Below are 19,323 nucleotides of genomic sequence, written 5' to 3' on the forward strand. Positions count from 1 at the left end.
CCGGTTCTTCTTTTGACTCTAGTTCGGTTCTGCGTCTTGCTTTTGGTTTGCGCGCTCTGCTTGTACCTGCAATCAAAGCTGTACCCTTCTCGGCCTTCGTGTAGCTCAATTAACTTCTCCCATAACTCATTTGCGCTTGAAAATGGGCCGACTCGGTTCAACTCCTCCTTGGTTAGGCCGCATTGAAGAGTATACGTCGCTTTGGCATTGACCTTGGCCTTCTTTATAAGATTTGCATCCTAGTTCTCGCACGATATCAGTTTGTCGTTGTCGTCAGTTGGGAGTTCAAGGCCGGTTTTGACGATCATCCAGACCTCGAAATGAATCTGAAGGTACGACTCTATTCGGCCCGTCCAGTAACCGAAGTCTTCTCCAGTGATGAGCGGTGGGCGGGCAGTGCTATAGCCTTTTTGGAGTGCCATAAAATCTTGCGCACAAAAATAAATAGAACTTGTCCTAGGACTTGATCCTGGATTAGTAGTGTGGGAAACAAGAAAGCTAATACGCGATCTTGAGTGGTGTTACACCAACTTCGAGAAAAAAAAATCGATTACAAAAAAAAAAACTGGATCGGAAGAAGGCAAGAATACCGATTTCGATCGACTCCGAAAAACTGAAAATCACCACAGAAAAAATATGCTTGACTGGTGGTTGCACCAAATCGAAGCGACCCCGCTCTGACACCAATTGTTGGATCAAAACGCACTAGGGGGTGTTAGAGAGTATACTAAAAGCCTAGTTTTTTGTAAATATTTATTTTGAAATAAAAAATCACATTGGTCAAATGTCTACATTTATATGCTAAGTGTAGTTGTTGAATTAATTTATATTGTAGATAACATAGTGTGTGGTATCACATACAGAAGATCATGTTATCAATTTCTTATAAATTATAAACAGTAGCTCACGATTAAGATGGAAAGGAACAAATCATTGGAATATTCGTAATGTAATTTGGTATTAGTTTATTGTAACTATAAAATTACACTAGTACACTCTGAGTGTATTGAGCAGAACCATTTAAGATAAGTTCTTTTTATACTGACTGCATAAAAGAACAAGACCTTTGTTATTATGGAAGTGTGTGCTCTTAATCATGATATAATAACAAGCACATATACTTAATATTTATTTCTTTAATTTATCAAAGGGTGCGATTTAGTTCGATAAATCAATATGCCCGATAAGTTGGGAAATGATATTATTTATATGGTGTGTTGTTGATTATAGAATGAAACTGTGTCCTAGTAATCTAAGTTGATGATGTCCCAAGAGGAGCTCATATGGATTGTCATGTAAACCCTGCAGGTGGACTTATTATGACATGACGATGAAGTTGAGTGGTACTACTCTTGGAGCTAGATATTAATTAAGTGAGTTGTCAGTAACTCATTTAATTAGTGGACATTCTATATCTTAAACACAGGGAGATTAACATACTCATGATAAAAAAGAGCTCATATAGTAATATGAGATTGGTGCGGTAGTTCAATAATAACTCTTTAGTGGAATGAGATATTATTGATGAACTCGAGTTGAATGTTCGGGGCGAACATGGAAAGCTCAAGTTCATCGAGAGACCAAAACCAATTCCTCCTCTAGGTCCCTGTCATAGCCTCTTATTTATAAAGTCTTATACCCACCCATATCCACCTTCTTACCCATCCTTCGGTGGCCGACCAAGCCAAGCTTGGAGCCCAAGCAAGGGCCGGCCACATCAAGGCTTGGATGGATCAAGTGGTGGCCGGGCCCTAGCTTGGAGCCCAAGCTTAGGTGGCCGACCACAATAAAATAAAAGGGATTCTAATTTTTTAAAATATTTCCTTATGTGGAAGTCATGGTTTTAAAAGAGAGTTTAAAATTTAAATCTTTTATTTTATAACTTTCTACAAAAGATTAAGAGAAATGTTTGATATCTTTCCTTATTTGTACTTAAAAGGAAGATTTTAATTTTTGATAAAACTTTCCTTTTTATAACCATCCTTATGATTTTAAAAGAGAGTTTTAAAATTATAAATATTTCCTTTTATAAATTTTGGAGAAAACTTTTCTTTTTGTAATTATCCACATGTTTTAATAGAGAGATTTTAATTTATAAAAGTTTCTTTTTATAACCAACAATAAAGGGAATTTTTTAAAGAAAAATTTTTATTTTAAAAATTTTCGGAAACAAATTAGGAAGTTTTAATTTTTGTTTAAAACTTTCCTTGTTTGGAGGACAATGAGGTGGCCGACCATTAAGGGTTGAAAAGGAAATTTTTAATTAAAATTTCCTTTTTAAACATTGGCAAGGAGTATAAGGAAATTTTATTTATTAAACTTTCCTTATTTGCCAAGACCAAGGAATATAAAAGAGAGGGTAGAGGTGTCTCACCTCATAACAATACATCTATTATTTCCTCTCCTCTCTTCCTTGTGGTGGCCGACCCTCATCCTCTCCTCCTTTTCTTCTTCTTTGGCCGGCGGCATCAACTCTCTAGGAGACTCTTGGTGGCCAGATTTTGCTTGGAGAAGAAGTAGAGAAAGGTGGATTTGTTTCTTTGCATCCCTTGGAGCTTGGTTGGTGGCCGAAGTTCTTCATCTCAAGGAGTTTGTTGATTGGCCGAAACTTGCTTGAAGAATAAGGAAGCTTGGGTGGATTCTCGTCTCGGTAGATCGTCGCCCACACGACGTCCGAGATAAGAAGAGGAATACAGCAGAAGATCGTGAGGTCTATAAGCTATAAAAGGTATAACTAGTTATTAGTTTCCGCATCATAACTAGTTTATCCTTTTATTTAGATCTTGAAATACCAAACACAAGAGACTAATGAATCTAGGTAATCGAATTTATGTTTTCGATTTTATGTTTCTTTTGTTTTTCGAACTTGTGATTCGATTGTTCTTTTTGGTTAAACCTAGGGTTACTATAAGAAAATTAAATATTGAATTTCATTGAAAGACTTTGTCTAGGAAGTGGTGGATGCTCCCATACCCAAGAAGGCCTAGTGCCTCGTCATGTTTAACCTGGAAGTCGATCTCTGAAATTAATATTTAATTAAATTTGTAACATAGGTGGATTTGGATTAATAATGTTAAGCATCGTTTACGATCCAAGTCTAAACCTCTAAGAATAGATAAGTTGAATTTGGAATCAATAATGTTAAGTTCTGTTTGTAATTCCAAATTTAATTTCTAAAGAACACAATAGGTTGTTAGGAATGGTTCAGGACTTGAACAAAATTTTTATACAGGGGAACCAGTACGATATTTCGAGTATCAACTAACAGGGGGGTGAATAACGCTCGTGGCTTTTACTTTTCGTATTCGGAAAACTTAACGAGTAATTGCAGCAAAAATTAAAACAAACACAGAAGGACCCAAGTATTTTTACTTAGTTCGGAGCCTTGGGCGACTCCTACTCCGAGGCCCACGCTCGTTGAGCGTTTATTTTGGGCAACAACTATAATAGCACAAAAGATTACAAAAAGTTATTACAGAATAATATTGAGAAAGCTATACCGACAACAAAGAAATGAAATTTGCAGCTTCGGGTCGTCGGATTCTTGCTATAAACTTTCTGGATCGTCTTTAGAGCAGCGCACAGCTGAAAGATCGCTTAGGAGTTGATTGATTCAAGCTGCTAGTCGAGACTGCCTTATAAAGGCTGTTGAGGGCGCCTTCAAGCCCCTTGAGGGCGCCTCCAACCTCCGGGTCAACCGCGCGTGGATAAGGCCTGACCTCTTCGCCGCTTATCCTCTTGAAGGCGCCTCCATATTCCTTGAGGGCGCCTTCAAGGCTGTCTGAGGCACCTCAAGCCTTCATGAGGGTGCCTCCAGCCTGGCTTCCTGCGCAGCTTCTGCCTTGCACCCGAGGCACCTCCAAGCTCCATGGAGGGCGCCTCGGGTACTGTTCATCCGGGGCAAAACATGCTCCTTTGCCTCTGCAAGATATGTTAGTCCCAAAAACACCCTGCAATACAAAGTTAGCACATAATAATAAATATAAAAGGATGTTTGATAGTCATCGGACTGTCCGGTTCTGACTTCGGATTCCCGACCGGAAACCCTAGGTCGAATCGACGCCTACTGTTCCCTCAGCGGGGAACGCGTCCTCACCTACTCTACTCAGGAGAGTATACCTGTTTGCCAGTCCGGTCCTCTAGATCGATTGGACTTTTGCTCAGCGCCCGACTCTTTAGATCTTTCCGCTGGACGCCCGCTCCACGACCCGCCCAGTCTTTTCACCTGGTTCGTGACACCAGGACTTTTCATCTAGGGTTACCGCCCTTAGAACTTTTGCCCGAAGTTTCGACCCGCCAAGGCTTTCCGCCTAGGGTTACCACCCCCTAGGACTTAGGGTTACCTCCTCCTAGGGTTTTCCTTTTTCCTAACCGTAGTTAGGACTTTTCCTCAACTAGGACTACAACCCCCTAGGATTTTTCCACATGCCTAATCACAGCTAAGACTTTTACCTAAGTAAACTTAGGACTTTCCTGCAATCTCAATAAACATATCAAATAATAAAATAACTTAACTTTGAACCCTTTGACATAATTAAAACACAGATTCGATCGTCGGATGCTTCCCGCACCAATATCTCATTTGGTTTTAAATATCCATTTACAACCAATAGGTTTCACATCTTCAAACAATTCGATAAATTTTCAAACGTCATTGTCCGCCATAGACTTTATCTCTTTCTTCATGGTTTCGATTCATTTTTCTGGATGAGAGAATTGTTTAACTTGGGAAGATGTGGATTATCTTCCAACCCAATGTCATACTCATGCTCTTGGAGATATATAGAATTACGAGACATCATGGATCTCATTTCTCTAGTGGATCTCCTTAGTGACACTTGATCTTGAGGTGGTTGGGAGTCATTCTCAACCATAGGAGGAAATACTCAATTTGAGATGACGTACATTTCAATTGAATTGGAGGTGACATGAAAATATCGTGGTTAACTACTCACAGTTGTACAACTTTAACTGTATGTGAAATGATAATCATTTCAATATTAGTCGAATCGGTAGTTACTATTTTAGGATCATCGATGTTCTCCTCAAATGATATTTCCCTGACTTTATCACTCCCACCATCCTCAATAATTTGACGTTTCCCGTCTCGAAAAAGGATTTACTCAAGAGGTTGAAAAACATGAAACCTCTTCAGTTTCAAAGTATCCTACAAAATGACACTTAACGGTTCTTAAATCCAATTTCTTTTCGTTAGGTCCACAGGGTCAGGCTTTAGCTGGACAAACCCAGACATGTAGATGCTTAAGACTAGACACTCTACTTGTCCACAACTCGTATGAGGTTTTTGTTACCACATTGCTAGGAATTCTATTGAGTAGGTAAATTGTAGTCTTAAATGTCTCACCCCACAAGGATTTTGGTAGAGAAGAAAATGCAATCATACTTCTTATCATGTCCTTAAGGGTCTGGTTTCGTCGCTCTGCTACACCATTCATCTGAAGTGTCCCGGGCATGATGTATTGTGTCATGATACTGCACTCAACAAGGTAATCCGTAAATGACTCAGGACGTTGTTCACCTAATTTGTCAGATCTACCATAGTATTCACCACCACAATCTGATCTTACGACGCTAATCTTCTTACCAAGTTAATTTTCAACTCTGACTTTGAAGGTTTGAACATGTCTAAGGATTGCGACTTCTCATGAATAGGGTACAAGTATTTGTATCGGGAATAGTCATCTATAAACCTTATAAAGTATGTTTGACTGTTCCAAGAAGCCTTAGGGAACAATTCACATATATATGTATGTATAAACTCTAAGAGACTACTACTCCTCCTTGAACTCTTATTACTTTTGTTAGTTATTTTCTCTTTGATACACTCAATGCATATTCCAAAATCTAACATATCGAGGGAATCGAGAATTCCTAGTGACATTAACATTTCTAGGCATCGTTTAGAGATGTGTCATAAACAGCTATATCACAACATGGATGAATTTTTATTTGTCACAACACGCTTCACACCTATACTATGCATCATAATATTATCCATATAGGTTATAGTGTCTAATATGTATAGTTTGTCAATCAAGGAATTCGTACCACAAGATATAATTTCGAAAAATACTAAACTTTTCATTTCCAAATAAACAAGTGTATCTGGATTTGTCCAAACATGAAATAAAAATTAAGTTTCGCTTAAAAGACGATATTACAAATATATTTTCCAAATTCAAAAGTACATTGATCCCCAAACAAACTCTAAAGACACCAATTGTCTTTACTTTTACCTTCTTGTCAGTTTCGGTATAAATGAATCTTTTAACATCAATTGATATTCGGCTCTTGAGACAACCCTGCATAGTTACACTTATGTGATAAATTGCACCAGTATCTATCCATCAAGTGTTATTAGGTATAGTAAGTAGGTTGACTTTTGAACTAAAAAGTTCAGAAGTATACCCTTTTTGACATGTCAGTTGACGTATCTAGGATAATCTTTCTTCCGTTGACCTTTCTTTTTACAAAAGAAATAGGTTAGGTCCAGATCTTGTTGCCTTTGTACTTTATGTCCTAAAATCCCGGTCACTACAACTTGTTTACCCATACTCTTACTATTATCCTTTTTCTTCTTATTTGAATACTGAGATGAGGATGCATAGTGAGCACTATGAGATGTGTCACCCTTCAATATCTTTTCTTCTGGTACGCACTGAGCTATGAGCACATTTAGTGTTCATTTCTCCTTTTGAGTATTATAGCTAATCTTAAAAGGAGTGAACTGTGTAGGCAAAGAGATTAGGATAAGGTTCACAAAGACACTTTTAGACATGTCTAGCTTTAGTGTTTTAAACCTTGTAACCAAGTTGGACATCTCCATGATGTACTCCATAATGTTACTCTTTCCATTGTACCGCATGGATACTAACTTCGTGAGAAGTGTAGTAGTCTCGACCTTTTTGTTTGAGTTGAATCCGTTCATTAATTCCTTAAGGAAGGTTTTGGCATCCTCATTCTCAGTTATTGAACCCCTAAGTGATTCCAGAATAGACATCCTCATGATCATTAGACTCATACGATTTGATCGCTTCTACTTGTCAAAGTTCACCTTTTGATCCGTAGTGAAATTATCAATTAAAGGTGCAGAGCGATCATGCCTAAATACAAAATCTAGATCCATGCAATCCAATAACACTGTAATATGCTCTTTCCATTATCCAAAGTTTGTGCTAGTAAGTACGGGGATATTGTTTAGATTAACAGACATTGAGAATACTACATAAACAAAAGCAAAGAACATAGTTCAATTTAACAAACATGTAATGTGTCTTTATAGTTGTGCAATAACAAAATGCAATAAACAAAACATGCAACTATATGAGCATTAATAGAGATATCTAGTGCAACATTACATTAAGTCTTTGGACTAAATTATAACTTGCTATTTATACTCTCCAAACAACTCATAATTACCTTCATCTGTCATATAACTCACCTTCCTCCGGGCGAACACATTATGTGCATGAAACTTAATTTACAAACTTCCTTAGTTAGCTTGTATTTTCAACTAACACACAATACTTTTAATTGGCCACATAGTGCTCCTTCCTTTGAGTCGTCACACTATGCGCATGAGTTAGAAGTTTAACTTAATTCATGAGCTTACTTAAACATACATCCGATATAAGAATGACTTTCCTTTAGGCCAATCACCCGGAGCATAGATATACATCCCTCGACACTAATACACCTAGTCTCCCCAATAGTTCTCGCTTTAGCAATAGTATAAGTTTGACTAAGTAGCAAGAGCGAAGAAGAATCTAGGAAAACAGTTGAAAATTGAGTTAAATTCAGTTATCAATCTATTGGTATCAGATACTAATCAATTGACACCCTTCTTAATCGATTGATACCCTTCTTAATCGATTAAGAATAGATGGGAATCAATTCACACGCACACCAATCGATTATCCAACATTGTTAATCGATTAGTACGCAGCAATCGATCCTCTGATCGATTCCGAAGGTCACTGTTTGCAATTTATCCACTCTAATCGATTGACGTAATCGATGGGCGAATACCAATTAATTCACTGATCGATTTAGTAACCTTCTGTGGACAACTTAATGAATTGTAATCGATTGCCCAATTAATTGGTAATACCAATTGATTAGCCGATTGATTCAGAAACTCTCTGTTTGCAAATTTGATTCATGTAATCGATTGGTGAACATCAATCAATTAACCCAATTGATTTGGAACCTAGTCATGATTTGGCAAACCCAATTGATTTGGCCCTCATGCTAATCGATTGGTAAACACCAATCGATTAGCCCAATCGATTTGGAAGCCTTCGTCGCGATTGACAACCCAATCAATTTGCCCTCATTCTAATCGATTGGCAAACATCAATTGACTAGCCAAATCGATTTGGGAACTCTCTGTTCGTGATTTTGGACATCTTAATCAATTGAACCCGTAGGGTAATCAATTAGTAACTGAAAATTTTGATTTCTTATTGCGATTTTTCAGCCCAAAGAATCCTAAAACCGCGCTGCCAATCGTGTTATTCATGGATAATGTGAAAACCTAGATTCATAGGTTAAATCCCAACTTATCCATGCTACATTCAACGGATATACATTAATTTCACTTATCCATATGAATTCAAACGCAAAAATTGATGTATATGTGCTAAATCGTTGAAAAATAATATGTATGCCTTAAAAATTGACAATAAGCTAATCTTAAACTCTGATACTAATTGTGAGAATTGCAATATATTAATAATGAACTAAAGGATGCATTAACAACATGATCTAACTATCATTAATGTTTAATGCAATATAGAAAATCCAACAATAGCTAGCGAAGAGCTAATCTAACATCGCTAAGAAAATCTCAAGAACATGTTCTAATTCATGAGCATCTTCCCTTATATATCAAGTCCATCCTATAGGGTCTGTTTATCTTAAAATTTATTCATCATTAACAAGTCATTAATGTTAATGAATCGGATTATTAGACATTAATGACAGGATTATTGGATCTATACATTGAATCCACATTCATTTAATCCAAAATCTCTTTATATGCAATTAAGCATTATATCACTTAATTGGAGTTTAGTTTCCTTAATAATAATTAGTTGTGTGTGTTAATTAAGTGTAAACCTATCTTATGGAGATTAAGCCCATCCGTATGGATTTAATTGGATTTAATCCATCCATGGGGACTTAATCCTACCGTCTGACACTAATCCAACAATTCACTAGACCCCAATCCAGAAAATTGTATCTCAATTTATTTCATCCATGTAAAACTACAGACACCATTTCTCTTCAAAGCTTGTGCATTCCTAAAGCTATATGAAACTGTAAAATGTTAATCACGTCTGAGAAAGAGGCATGGATCGAAGGAACTTGAACTAAAGGAACTTGGACTAACAAAAATCATCTTCCAACTAGAAGCATGGATTTAGCAATTTCTGTTTCCAAATGATCAGCTTTTCATCTGCACTTCTGTACTGCAGCTATGTTATAATGTATAAGAAGCCTAGTTATTCTAACTTGAAGTTGCCAAGAGAATGGATCCAAAATCCAGTTTAAATGAAATGGATGACTGTGCATTGAGCTACTGGTATACTGTTTAAGAATTAAACTTAGCCATAAGTCAAGGAAAACACATTCATGAGTTACAAAATTCAGATGTATGGATGGAGATAATTCATTTGTGCAGCACTTTGACCATCATCGCCTACAGAAATTGGTTGGTTTTTAACTTTTTCACTGTGCAAACTGCAATACAAGAAATTTTTTTACAACGAAAGTAAAAGAAAAAGAAAAAAAAAGTTGCTCTGTAGCCTTTTCATCTTAACAATCTATGGCCAAGCAACATGATTCAATGGAGCAAATTAAAACTCATACAACAACCAAACATGTCATGTTGGAAAACACAAACCATATGCCCTTCGACAATAGCAATCTTACAGGCAACATTGATTTCAAATTCAGTGTCCGGATTCAAACACTATCTAACTGCAAGCTCGACTGTGGTCATACTCGTATACTCTTCAATAAGCTGCCTGATGAACAACATATTCTTCCTCTGTCAGATGTCAGAACAAAGTCAGATCCTTACACGAGCATGCAGTTTTAGGCAGCTCGATGATGATCTGCTTTACAATGAGGGGAGGGATCTCAAGAATGGAAAATCAACTCGACATGTGTATGAATGTGTTAGTCATAGCACTTCCTGAAGAGCAAGATTCAGCTCCTGTGCAGTCTTTGCGATAGATCCTCCTTTTCTGTTGAACGTTAAACCCTAGTAAATTTCCTTCGATGTGAAAAATCATGTATACTGATGAGAATCACTAAAGAGCCACTACGATACTTGGCATTTTGATAACTAGTTTGAGTTCCTCTGTTTTATAGTGCCAGCAAATTCATTACCTTGTCAGGGAAGGAATTTTTTGTTTGATCTTCTCCAGCTCAATGAAGCACAAGTTGCAGCGCTCCAACCTGCCATGGATTGAGAATTTGAGATAGTGTTAGAAGTAGCTATCGCAACTTGAAGGAGAAAGCTAAAAATTAGTAGATAAAAAATAAACACAAACACCGATATATGTTAACAATAGCAGACCTCTGTTCTGCTTGAAGATCAACACCAACAGAAGATGGGTCCGCCGACAAAGCTGAATGGATTACAGGACCAAAGATCCTAACCAGCTTCAACAACATTTCTAAGGAAACACTCGAATGCCTGTAAAGATAGTGACATGCATCACAACTATTTCGGGGGAGGGAATATTGTAGGAAAACCAATGTGAGCAATGATACTCCAGCTTCAAACTAGATGCAACTGGTAGATAATATGCATACTAAACTTTTGATGTCTAGAGGCACTTAATCGAACAAGCCATCTAAACACAGTCCGCAGGAACTACTGAAACCATACCTATCCATCTTGCTTTCAAGAAGGCTGGTGAGAAGTGGAAGAAGAGAAGTGCATATCTCTAAAGTGATAAGGTCACTTTTATCTTTGAGATTATCTACTACGTCAGAAGATACCTGCTTATATTCTTACACAAGTTAGATGCAGATCTTTGTCATCAAAGTAGCAAGATATCTGATGAATTTGGATAAGGGTACATACACCATGATCAGACATCTGCTCAATTGCATTTATGACACCTTTAACATCATTTCTTTGCCAAAGCCGGTGAACTATCTGGACGTTGCATGTAAAGGATAAAAAACATTCACATTGTTAACTCATTTTCAAATACTTGCTATAATGCATCTTGTTCATCATCAAGGTAAAACATCTCTAATGAAATATTCCAGAAAGGATTAGTCATGCATAATCATGCTTCCAATTTGATTTTACAATAACCACTTGGAACTTTTTTCTTGGCTGATAATGCAAATAATATACAATCACCAGAAGAAAAAAAATTACATGAGCTTCCAAAGGGTGCCATATGAAACTGTAATATAGATATCCAGAAAGTTTACTTATGTTGACTGCATAATTTAATCATTTTTTCCTACAGAGCAAAGCAGTAATTAATGAAGAAACTTTTGATTGGCAACATTGGCTGTTGCTGTTGTGTGCAAATAGTATATTCACCAGCCAAAACTGCAAAAGCTGCTAGAAAATAAAAGTTTACCTGTAATTTGGTCAATCGTGATTGCACCAAATTTAAAAATTGGTCATGTTTTTTCAATAGAAAAGCAATAGAATCCTCATCCAAAGCAGATATTGTCTCTTCTTCAGCATACTGATTCCGGCTCCTCTGTTTGGTATGATTAAAAAAAAATTGTCAAGAGTAACTTCAGAAGAAATGAAGTGATCTAGAGAATATCCTAAATTTTGGAAAAATAAAAAATAAAAAATAAAAAATAAAAAATAAAAAATAAAAAATAAAAACAGGTCTGAAAGACCAGTGGTAGGAGGCATTCAGGAGATAATCGAGGACTCCAACATTCTGAATTGTGGGGGAATGAGAATCACTGTTGGCACCGGAAGAGAGACAGGTAATGTATCTTTCAGAAAAGAGACAGACAAGTTTTCTGAAAGAGAGACCTGAGGATAGGATTCTAACAGACAAGAGCGACACTGAGTAGACGTCGGGATGGAAGCAGCAAAAGGTGTGTTAAACAAAAGGGAAGCTGGGACAAGTTCTTTCGATTTGCTCAGAACAACAGAGAAGCACACAGAATGTTGGAAGAGAGGTTTTGATGCACTGTTTTGAAAGAGGACGAGCTCTAAAATGGTGCAATATGGGAGGTTTTGGCAGTGTCAATAGATTCATGAAAGGAAAACTCAGGAGCATTTGCGTGGAAGGAAGAGACCCGTGTGAGAATTTGAGTCAGCATTAAAACATTAGATAACTGGTTTGGACAATTAGAGGTGTATTTGTTCTCTTAGAGGTCCACCGGTAATGTATATCAATAGTGAAGATCAATGTTGAGCATGTACAACATATACACCCCAGCTCAAGGATTCTAAAGAAGCACACTATTAAAATTGTGTCAATAGTGTGCTCGTTATTCTATAATCCTATAGACACAAACAGCGCAAAAACTAGCCTGTAGATTCTATGCCCAACAAACAAACCATTTTTATTGCTCTAAGACAAAAGAATGTGTTAAAAGAGAAAACAATCCCCGAAATAACATTCAAATTCATCCATGAAAATGCAAAATATATATATATATATATATATATATATCAGAAACAATGTTTGACCTGCAGTTTATAATGATTAAATAAATAAAAGGAACTGGCATGTCTGTTAGGCATTAACAGTTGAGTTCACAAAACAATAGTTGTTATTATCCAAAGGGAAATTGTTCAGGGAAAACATAAAACAAGGAATAGGTATCCATTGGTTCTATTAGCAATAAAGATAATCTCCTTCATGATTTAGGTTGCAAACATATTTAACTCATTAGTCAGTCCATCTAATTCAAAGTCAAATGCAAACATATGATTAACAATATAGTGAAACTAAAGAAAGGGCAGATTGGATAAATTTACCAGAGAATATGAGATGGCACCAGCTCCTGCCTCAGGAAAACTACTTAAGGTTGGTCCATCATAGCTTGGAGAGAGTGCCCTACGTTGTTCCCTCTCAAAATTTGCAACAAGCGACCTTGTTCTTCCTAAAGCATTAGAAAATTAAAATATGAACTATAATCACATAATCAAGAAGCAACAGTGAGTAAATACCTCCTTTGGGAACAACAAAAGAGCATGCTTCCGTTGGTTTTTGGATTCTGATATTGTCTGTACATAAGCCAAAAAATTCATTCATAACAATGAAAAAATGTCCATGATTGATAAGTTGGTGAAAATGTCAGCATCCAACAAGCAAGTTAATGGTTCTGAACTAACATTAATGCAAAAGATGCAAAGAATATAAATGCTGACTTTATATCCAATTTCTCCAGATGTTGTAATAGAGCTGGTCATATCGAACAATCATCACCAACCAAGTGGTAATTATCCTAATTTCAACAAGCTTAATACAGCACTATAATCATCTATTGTTCTTGCAAGGATCATGCCTCTCCCAGTTGACCGTTAACTAATGGCAAGAAATGCACACAAGGCTTTAAGTGTCTTGGTTGTGAAGTAGTATTTGTCACAGATCAACAACTAGTAGAAGTAAAATGACGACTTATAATTCGATAACTTCCTGCAATTTTACATTTCTGGGGAAGCATGAAAAAAAATATATCAAAATTGTTCCCTTTCACTAAATTCATATTAATATGTGCACTGAAAATAGATATCAAACACGAAGTAAATCTCACAAGTTGTAATACAAAAAGTATTTATTATGCCTCTAATTGTGTGTCAATATCATAAAACAAGTTGCATGGTTAATAAAGTAACTCATAATGAGTTTGCTTTATGAGCATGCATCAATTCTCATGCACCCCATCTATCATGTATGTCTCAACAAAAATAAGTCAAGAATGAGAAAAACATAAACAAATCATAGTCACAATCAGACAAAAAAGGATGTGGCAAACAAATTTATGTTGAGTACTTGCTTGTACATATTGGATTTACAAATAGTAGTTTTTTCCATTGCATAAGAGACATTATCCTCTCAAAAGATTCCACAAGCTTCTCATTCAACCAACTACTCTTGCAGCTTATAAGAATTCAAGAGCATAGATGTACAAAAATAGGCAATATAAAATGTCAAGTTGTAACCTGGAAAAGAGTGAATAATCACAAAAGTATCATGCAACATTTAACAACCAGTATAAGGATTTTCACAACTTACGATTTTCCTGATCATAATTTGCAGGTGACTCTCTGAACAAATTAGTCCTGACCCTTGCTGCTGTAACACGTCGAACATCATCCGAGTTGTTTGATCCAGCTACTGTCATTGCTTGAGTTACAGGAATGTCAGAAGATATAGCATTTTGTCCTAGAAGTTCAATCTGCTCAGTATTCCTACTTGCCACAAATCCAGATTTAGAGACATCTTCTTTGTCTGAACCTTCTCTGACGTTAGATACATTTTGGGAACTAGAAAATTTTGACTGAATATCAGATTGTATTGTCCTTCCAACTTCAGTAGATTTAGAAGAATCAGAGGATAACTCTGGTCTGGGGCTATTTCGGGGGACAATAACAGGTATAATATTTGTTTTGCTTATGGACTGAAGACTTGTGGTAACATTAGATTTTGAGGAACTTCTTTTAACAGTAGTAGCAGAAGGTACTGAAGGTGCTATAGCAGTTGGCTTGGGGGAAGCACTTGTCCCTGTCTTTTGAGGAGTGCTAAGGATGGCTGTGCCTGTACTTGCTTTATTTTGAAAAGAAAAAAAGAAGAGAAGACTACATTTCATTTAGACACCACTGAATTTAGTAATGAAGATAATTAACAAAAGATAAATGAATAACTTACATGGTACTGATTTTGTCTCCTTAGGATTAGATTCTGAGCTTTGTGATAAGGATAACTTCACCATGTTAGACTTTATATTGCTCTCAGTTTGCATAGTTAAATTACCACTTGGTGTAGATTTTGCTTCCCCGTTTAGTTTGGCAGCAGCACCATTGGCATATGGTTCAATGCGCTGTAGTTCAGAATAATGGGTTATTGTACAAACTAACAGGATGTTGAATGCTTCTGCCAAAACCATAAATGATAGAATATTAAAATCACAAATAAGTTAAGACGCACAGAGAGGTCCACAACCCATACTCCAACACAGCTTTGGTTATATGAACATCCAAGAAGTTTTCCTTCATGAATATTCATATCTGATAATCTAGACCACCCCACATCAACAGCATCATGGCATCTTATTGGTTCCCAAGAAAAAACCTGGGGGTATTCATAGTTAATACATACAGAAGTTATAAATACAGTAATTAAGAAATTAAGTTTACCTTCAGACTTTCATGCAGTCCGCAAAGTAAAGTTCTCCCATCAGGATTAAAGGTCATAGAACGCACACCAGAACTCTGGAGTTAATTTCAGCAAGTGAACCACACATTAAATTTCAGTGATAATGCAAGAGCATACCAGTTGTTTAATGAAGCCTGTTAAATGAATGATTAAAAATAAAGGCTGCATGTGGAGTCATTTTTCAGGTTTACATTGTAACTAAGAATCAAACCGCAATAGATTTTCATGTTTACATTGTGAATATTATTTTATTAGATAGATTAAATTATCAGTATTTAATTCTTTAATTGTTTCCATATAGCAAATGTTTTTAGAACTTTATCCTTTGCTCAAATATCTTAGTCTTCATGGATATAAACAATTAAGCTGAGAGAAAAAAACAAGACTACCAATAAAATTAACATGATGGACTACCTCAGGTCCAGCAGATCCTATTAACTCAAAAGTTTCAAGATCCCAGAACTTAACAGTCCTATCAGCAGAACCTGCAAATTAAATGGAAAAATTCAGCTTTTGGAAATTGAAAACATATAGCCTATTGCTAACTATAGAATCTATTTGACACATGTTTACAGCTTCATCCCAATATAAGCGGCATTTAAGCTAACATGTTGCTAGTAAAAAAATTGTTGTGGGTGGTTTATTTTACACACATTCACCGTTTCATCCCAGTACAAGTGGCATGTAAGCTAACCTGTCGCTAGTAGAAATTCATGTGGGTGGAAATCTATGCACTGAATCTGACCCTCATGGAACTTGAAATCATGCAGAAGTTTTCCAGCAGTAAGATCCCAAAGCTGTCAACAAGATTGGAAATCAAGATACATTAGATTCGGAATTCATCCGTCTACAAAAAAGTACAAAGGACTTGTTGTGGTAATAAAACACAATAAAAATTGTCTTGCAGCAGATTAAACTTGATATTATATTGATGAAAAATGATTGAGAAAATAATAATTTAAGAATCCAATTACAGAAAACATGTGAACTCCAAAGGTTTAGTAAAAACCTTCACAGTGTTATCTTCCCCACCAGAAACAACCCACCGCCCATCTGGAGTGAATTTAATGGCATTAACTCCTCGTGTATGACCTTTGTAAGTATGGATACATCCTTTTCTTCTGATATCCCATATCTTTAGGTTTGTATCTAGTGATCCAGAAGCAAAGAATTCTCCAAAAGGGTGAAAATCGACTGTTATACAGTTTGACCTGTGGCCTGTGAGAGTACGAACAACTGCACAAAGAAAAACCAAGTTACATGAACTAACTTCACTGCTTTCTATGATAACTAAGTACTGCTGAAAAAATGATGTCCTACTTTTTGCTTCTTCCAAATCCCACAACTTTATCGATCCGCTAGCTGCACCTGCAGCCACTAGTGTCTCAGACGAGTCGAAACCTACTGACTCAACTGCACTCATATGTCCGGATAGGCTCTATATTGCCAAAAAGAATAAAAATGCAGTTATAATAAACTAAGAACACTTGCATCATACAGGAAGCCACCACAAGCTTGAATAGGTGTTAGGAGGTGGAAAGGTGCCCACCAATATGGCATTGGGTTTTCCAATAGCCCAAAGATTGACCTTGTGATCCTCTCCTCCAGTAACAAGAACCCTCGAAGTCTTCCTTCCAATCTTTAGGCAATTCACATTGGAAGAATGTGCTACAAATTCCTCTAGATTTATTTCGTTAAGGTTACCAAATCTCATAAGGCAAAGTGAGATCTTGAGATCAAATGACTCAGATTGATCTCAAGAGAGTAGGTAAAGAATGTTCTGCACACTGGAATCCCCAAAAAGAAAAAGAAAAAAAAAAAAGTCGTTTTCGATAACAAAGGCGGGGGCCTTTTACAATCAACAGACAAAAAAAAACCTAGAGCAAGTTTGAATCCGACAGAACTGTGCCAACAAAAGGATACGTAGTTTGTAAGCGCGCTTGGCAGTGGCCATGCTGGTAGCGTCTAAGAAACAAAGAGCAGCTGCTTCTTGCACGGAATAGACCACTCACGAACTGCAAGCCCGAACCGCGCTCGCTCATCATAGATCGGACCGCTCAGGCCCGCGGCGAATCTGACAACTCCAACTCATCGGCATTTCCTCCTGCGGCAAATCAACCCGCACGGAGGTGAAAGCCCACTCCACTGAAGTCCACCCCCACCGTCTTCGATGCCCACTGCACCTCCCGCAACCGCCGTCGCGCAATAAGCCACCAAGCAATAACCAAGCAGCGATCTTTGACCAAGAGAGGGGAAGAGAAGACCCTAGAGACCGTAGGAAGAGACGGAGGGAGAAAATGGAGCTCTCTGGGAGACAAATTTTGTGCCTGTGTGCTGTGATTTGACCTTCTTCAAAAACCTGCTCTCTTCCTCCCCGATTCTCTCTCTCTCTCTCTCTCTCACTCACACACACACACACACAGAGTTTTTTTTAAATGTATTTTTTTTCCCCTACATTCATAAATAAATTTATATAAAATATTTCGAGCAGTTGTAATTGTAATCTCAATTACTTAATCTAAACCTCTTTGTTTTATATAATTTCTAACAAACTTATCAGAAGGAGTTGAGTTTGACATCCAGTCCTTTTTAAATTTGTCGTTAATTTGATTTGACTGCTGCATGATAAGCTTGTTTTTTTTCCATTATCATCTTAATTTGCCCATTCTAATTTAAAAATAAATTACTAAATATATCACCCAATCTATCTTTATAGTTAAAATCGGTCTCCAAAATTATGTATCTTAAAATTATCATTTAAATACCTATAATTTAATCCTCAATTATAATATATTTGTAGATTGAACTGATCACTCATGTCAGAAATTATCATTTTTTATCGGTTAAAATCTATCCGTGATTCATTTTATGTCATATTTAGATTAATAATTGTGTGAAGAGTAAACTTAATTTTCTCCCAATTTAATTATTAAATCACATGAAACTTGACATTCATAATCCTAAATGAGTTTTGCAATAGGCGGCTCACCAAGTGGGTCCCATGCTGCTGTTGGAGAGTCAGGCCAATTGCAACCTTTCTCCTAATTCAACTTTTGTTTATTCCATTAATTGTCATTCTACGTCAACACATGCCCACTATAGGGAAATATACATAATTTTAATATTTATTTATTTATTAAATTTTGAAGGACAACTAATAAGTTACCTTCCTCAACTTTCCTTAGGATGAAAGAGATCATGGATGGGGTGAGATGGGAAGTGAAATATTTATATTTTTTATATGGGGAGTAAGGAAGATTGTAATATATGAAAGTGAGGTTAATGAAAATGAAATATATAAAGTTGTAAAATTATTTTTATTTTTATTAAAGATTTATGCGTTTAAGAACCTAGTGTATCTTGTATATATTTATTGGTTAAGACTTATGTATTCAAGTAATTGTAGCTCATTTGTTAAAGTTGACATCTCGATGTCAAAGTCGGCACTGACGTTGGCATCAACGTCGGCACTGACGTTGGCATCAACGTCGGCATCGAAGTCAGTGTTGACGTCAAAATCGGCATCGGTATCGACAGAGTGCGAGTGTCGGATAGTGTGAGTTGAGAGGTGCGAGTGTTTTTGTCACGATGCAAAGAATATCTAAAACAATGATTTTTAAAATTAATATAATAGAACACGGATAAACTTAGAATATATAATTTTTTAGTTCTCCTTATACTTTCTTATACCCTAAATCAGGATGTAAGAAATTCTTTCGTTTCATAGATAAAAGAAGGTTAAATTAAAGTTTACTTTTCCTTACCTTTCCTTTCCATAACTCATTTCCTCTCAAACAGGATTTTAAATTTTCCTTTCCTTTTTTTTACTCTTCCCTCCCTTTCCCTTCACCTCCTTATAAACAAGCTGGCAAAAAGACGAATACGCTCGCCCCCAGCGCTTCCGTCAATC

General features: G+C 36.5%; 1 protein-coding gene across 2 annotated transcripts; it reads right to left on the minus strand.

Moving 5' to 3' along the window:
- Positions 1 to 9,737: 9,737 nt before the first annotated feature.
- On the minus strand, positions 9,738 to 17,838 carry LOC122006480 (katanin p80 WD40 repeat-containing subunit B1 homolog KTN80.3-like). Of its 2 annotated transcripts, none has more exons than XM_042562007.1 (18): positions 17,337 to 17,838; positions 16,963 to 17,093; positions 16,734 to 16,851; positions 16,423 to 16,649; positions 16,108 to 16,210; positions 15,828 to 15,898; positions 15,395 to 15,469; positions 15,186 to 15,329; positions 14,907 to 15,078; positions 14,274 to 14,804; positions 13,205 to 13,261; positions 13,013 to 13,137; positions 11,640 to 11,765; positions 11,123 to 11,197; positions 10,925 to 11,037; positions 10,610 to 10,729; positions 10,420 to 10,488; positions 9,738 to 10,274 (listed from the first exon to the last, which is right to left on the minus strand). In XM_042562007.1, exons 1-18 carry the CDS (start codon positions 17,365 to 17,367, stop codon positions 10,211 to 10,213), a joined length of 2,352 nt encoding a protein of 783 aa, XP_042417941.1. In that variant the 5' UTR covers positions 17,368 to 17,838; the 3' UTR covers positions 9,738 to 10,210. The 2 variants fall into 2 exon arrangements, with proteins under 2 accessions (XP_042417941.1, XP_042417942.1); XM_042562008.1 differs by having other exon boundaries at positions 9,738 to 10,291.
- Positions 17,839 to 19,323: the final 1,485 nt, after the last annotated feature.

This window comes from Zingiber officinale, chromosome 7B (assembly GCF_018446385.1).
Source record: "Zingiber officinale cultivar Zhangliang chromosome 7B, Zo_v1.1, whole genome shotgun sequence".
NCBI classification, from domain to species: domain Eukaryota; kingdom Viridiplantae; phylum Streptophyta; class Magnoliopsida; order Zingiberales; family Zingiberaceae; genus Zingiber; species Zingiber officinale.